This window comes from Triticum aestivum, chromosome 2D, assembly GCF_018294505.1.
Source record: "Triticum aestivum cultivar Chinese Spring chromosome 2D, IWGSC CS RefSeq v2.1, whole genome shotgun sequence".
NCBI lineage: Eukaryota > Viridiplantae > Streptophyta > Magnoliopsida > Poales > Poaceae > Triticum > Triticum aestivum.
Genome location: NC_057799.1, coordinates 129,582,040 through 129,586,342, shown reverse-complemented (window position 1 = coordinate 129,586,342; position 4,303 = coordinate 129,582,040). Strand labels below are relative to the sequence as shown.

Here is a 4,303-nt window from a genome sequence, read left to right as displayed (position 1 = left end):
GCATTTGCTATTGGTAAGTCTGTCTGAAAATGGAAAATGTGCCAACCGATTTTCTTTAGTGAGGACAAGGCGGTGTGGAGCTCCGAGGTTGAGTCAAGAGCGATAATGAAAATGCAGCAACACAACTAAGGGCATCTCCAGCTGTTGGAGCCCCCCAAGAACACCGCCGAATCAAAAAAGTTGGTATCTTGGGGGGGCAAATGCTTCATCGACCAAAATAGGAGTGCATGGAGAGGACATCTTTCCAGCGATACCTCACCCCAACCAAAAGTTTGTGAGGGGAATGATTAAGTGGGCCAAGAAAAAGGACATGTGGGGAGACACGATTCGTCTAAATTTCCGTCGACGCCCCCAAGAGGCCCCCCCCAACGCGTTGGGTTTCGCCTGGGTTTGCCGGCGTTGGGGCCGTGGCTGGACCGTTTTTCGACAAAAAGCGTTGTTGAGCCTAAACCAACCGAGCCTAAAAAGGTGTCCTGGGGCCGTCCTGGGAGCGGATGGAGATGCTCTAAAGTGATGTCGAGACGTGCGTGAGAGTCCAGCCCGCCGCGCTGGTCATAGTAGGTGGTTCGACCAACGCTAGATCAGGCGGGTCAAAGGGACAAGGAACAAAGTAGGGAAAGTCGTTGGTTGAAAATAAAACGCTCACACTTCTAATCTACAACAAGTTCTATTTCTGGCAAATTCAGTCATTCTCTTCTTTACCACGCATTTATTTTTCTACACGTCTATCTAAGCACTTTGCATTTGTACATGATTTTAGGCTAGTCAAAGTGAAGAGTAACTACTACGCTATGGCGGGGAGTACATTCATAATGGGTAATACTATGCAAACCTCATTTATTAAAATGTAGACTCAATTTGTCTTGGGGTGTGTTCCGTTACCACAAGCATCTCTTTATCATTAGTAGTTACCATAAGCAACTTTACTTTTAAGTGTGTTACTTCCCTTCATTCCAATAAATAAGATGCGCACGCGCCTTGAAATTTAATTTTGACCATAAGTTAGACCAACAAACTGTTGGTTTTACATGATAGAAATTATACCGTTGAATTTGTATTGAAATTCTTTTTGATGGTTTTTAACTCACAAAAATATATATTATTGATCAAATTTATGGTCTTGATTTTTAGAAAGCGTGCGTGCTTTTTTCAAGGTACTGGAGTATGTCACCATGTAAGTTACTCTCACTATGATTAGCCTTAATGACCATTGGCACGATTTTGAAAGGTCACACCGTTTGCCAAAATTCTGTTCATTATTTTGTACAGCTAATTGCTACTCATCATGGACTGTTACACGGCTGTACTGAAACGCTTGGTAATTAAGAAAATTCATTAGATACATAATACTACCCTCTATTTCCTGGGCAGTGAAAAATACATTGGCAAATGTTTGCAGGGCCAGGCTCTCCTATTTAAACGCCCACTCGCCTTCTCATCTCAGCCTCACCTTCGAACCCTTTCCTTCCAAGAAACTTCTCAAGAATCCCATGGATCTTTCCATGGCTACCGGCCCGGAAGACTCCCTCCTCCTGCTCCTCCTCCCGGCTACCACCCTGCTCCCACCCCTGCTCGCCGTGCTCCTCCTCGCCGCCTCACTCCTGTGGCTCTCACCGGGCGGTCCGGCGTGGGCCTTGTCCCTCTGCCTTCGCCCGCCGCCAGGCCCACCAGGCGTGGTCACCGCGCTCTCCAGCCCCGTGGCGCACCGCGTCATGGCGGCGCTGTCCCGCTCTGTCCATGGCGGCGCGGCATTGATGTCCTTCTCCGTCGGCCTAACCCGCGTCGTCGTGTCGAGCCGGCAAGATACAGCGCGTGAGATACTCGTCAACCCGGCGTTCGGCGACCGCCCCGTGAAGGACGCGGCGCGCCACCTCCTCTTCCACCGCGCAATGGGCTTCGCCCCGTCGGGCGACACCCATTGGCGTGCCCTCCGCCGTCTCGCCGCGGCGCACCTCTTCGGCCCGCGCCGCGTGGCGGCCTCCGCACCCCACCGCTCCTCTATTGGGGCGCGCATGCTCGGCGACGTCGCCTCCCTCATGGCCCGCCACGGCGAAGTCGCCCCTCGGCGGTTCCTGCACGCGGCGTCCCTAAACCACGTCATGGCCGTCGTCTTCGGCAAGCGCTACGACGATTTCACAAGCCAAGAAGGTGCCCTCGTGGAGGAGATGGTAAACGAAGGGTACGACCTCCTCGGCACGTTCAACTGGGCAGATCACCTGCCATTCCTCAAGTGGCTCGACCTCCAGGGCGTGCGCCGCCGGTGCAACAGGTTAGTCCGGCAGGTGGAGGCGTATGTGGGTAACATCATTCAGGAGCACAAGGCGAGGCGCGCCAGCGGATCAGGCATTGCGGATGAGCTCTCCGGCGACTTCGTCGATGTGCTCCTCGGCCTCGACGGAGAAGACAAGATGTCAGAGTCCGACATGATCGCCGTTCTTTGGGTAAGGCTCGGCGAAACTATGTACTCTACAGGCGTACCGACAAAAAGATCCAGAGTACGACTGATTGCATTCAAGCCGTGGTCGTGCGTTTTGTTAATAATGGGTTGTACGTTTCAGGAGATGATCTTTAGAGGGACGGACACGGTGGCGATCTTGATGGAGTGGATCATGGCGAGGATGGTGCTGCACCCGGAGATCCAGTCGAAGGCCCGGGTGGAGCTGGACGCCGTGGTGGGCCGGGGCAGGGCCGTGACGGACGAGGACGTGGCGAGGCTCCCCTACATCCAGTGCATCGTCAAGGAGACGCTGCGCATGCACCCGCCGGGCCCGCTCCTCTCGTGGGCGCGGCTGGCTGTGCACGACGCACACGTCGGCGCCCACCTCGTCCCGGCCGGCACGACGGCGATGGTGAACATGTGGGCCATCGCGCACGACGCGGCGGTGTGGCCCGAGCCGGAGCAGTTCCGGCCGGAGCGGTTCATGGAGGAGGAGGTGAGCGTGCGGGGCAGCGACCTCCGCCTGGCCCCGTTCGGCGCCGGGCGGCGCGTGTGCCCCGGCAAGATGCTGGCCCTCGCCACCGTCCACCTCTGGCTCGCCCAGCTGCTGCACCGGTTCGAGTGGGCGCCCTCGGGGAGCGTCGACCTGTCAGAGCACCTCAAGATGTCACTGGAGATGGCCACGCCGCTGGTCTGCAGGGCCGTGGCTCGCTAGGGCCAGAGAGAGCTGCTGCATGCTACCGCCGCCGTCTACGTTACCTAGCCTGTCGGCGGCGCCAGCGTTACTTGCTTTATTGCCTAGTATTTATTGGCTAGCCGTTGGAGGCTAGCTTGCCAGGGTCTAGTAGTACTAGTACTGCTTTTTGGTCATCTCCATGCATGCACGGCTAGCTAGCTCTGTCTCTGTGCGGCCGATCCGTTAGCCATTGAAGGAAGCTATAGCTAGCCATGGGTTACTCCTGCTCGAGGCCAGCAAGCATTCACGCATGCTGTCTTGATGAGAGGGTAATTTTGGTCTTCTAGATGGGGAGTTATTAGTGTGTTTTTGCTTTTGTTCGGGAGAAACATCTGGTGTCTGTGAGTGTGAGTTGCAATGTCGAGTCGTAGTAGTGTCGTGCTTCAAGAAAATTTGTAGTGAGATTTTGTATATTTTTGAATCCGTGAAACATTTGTCCTCTGCATGCCCACGCTACCTTTTGTTGATGGATTAACTCTGTGCCGTTGCTGGCCAGCGCGAGAGTGAAATGGTGTGCGCGTAACCAACTGATAAAAACAACATACTGACTGGCCCAAGCACCTGAACTCGTGACCCGTGCGTGCATTGTGCTGCACCCCCCACGGTTAGAGTAAATTGCACAAAAGTAACACAATTGGGGCATTGAAAACAGATTGGTACCAAGTTTGGTAATTTTTACATGTCAGTACCAAGTCTGGGGCTAGACGTTACAAAAGGTCTAAATCGCGTATAAACGCGTATTGACAGTGTATCTGACCGGCGGGGCCCGCCTGTCAGCTGCTGAGGTGGCATTTTTTTTGCAGAAACCCCCCTCACAGTGGCGCCCGCTCTGGACCGAGGGGAGGATCCCTCGAGTCCGAGCTCCCACTCGCATCACCGCGGCCCCCGCTTGCGCTGGAGCTGCCCCTGCTCGCACCGCCACGGCATCTGCTCGTGCCGCCGTGGCCTCTACTCGTGCCTTCCCTCTCCGCCGCGGCCTCTCCTCGCGTCGTGGCCTCTCCCCCCTCCGCTGCAGCAGCTCGAACCCCAGCAGCCGACCGCGCCTTCCCTCGCCGTCGGCCAGATCCCCCGCCTAGCGCCGTCCCCCTTCCCCCCTCCTCCAGCGACCTCCCCCTTACCATCAACCCACT

At 55.7% G+C, this 4,303-nt stretch overlaps 1 protein-coding gene across 1 annotated transcript; it reads left to right on the top strand.

The window, feature by feature from the left end:
• Window positions 1–1,450: 1,450 nt before the first annotated feature.
• Window positions 1,451–3,603, top strand: LOC123052153 (cytochrome P450 78A5). Its single transcript, XM_044475258.1, has 2 exons — window positions 1,451–2,441; window positions 2,559–3,603. The coding sequence occupies exons 1-2, from the start codon at window positions 1,491–1,493 to the stop codon at window positions 3,150–3,152; spliced, it is 1,545 nt and encodes a 514-aa protein (XP_044331193.1). The 5' UTR covers window positions 1,451–1,490; the 3' UTR covers window positions 3,153–3,603.
• Window positions 3,604–4,303: the final 700 nt, after the last annotated feature.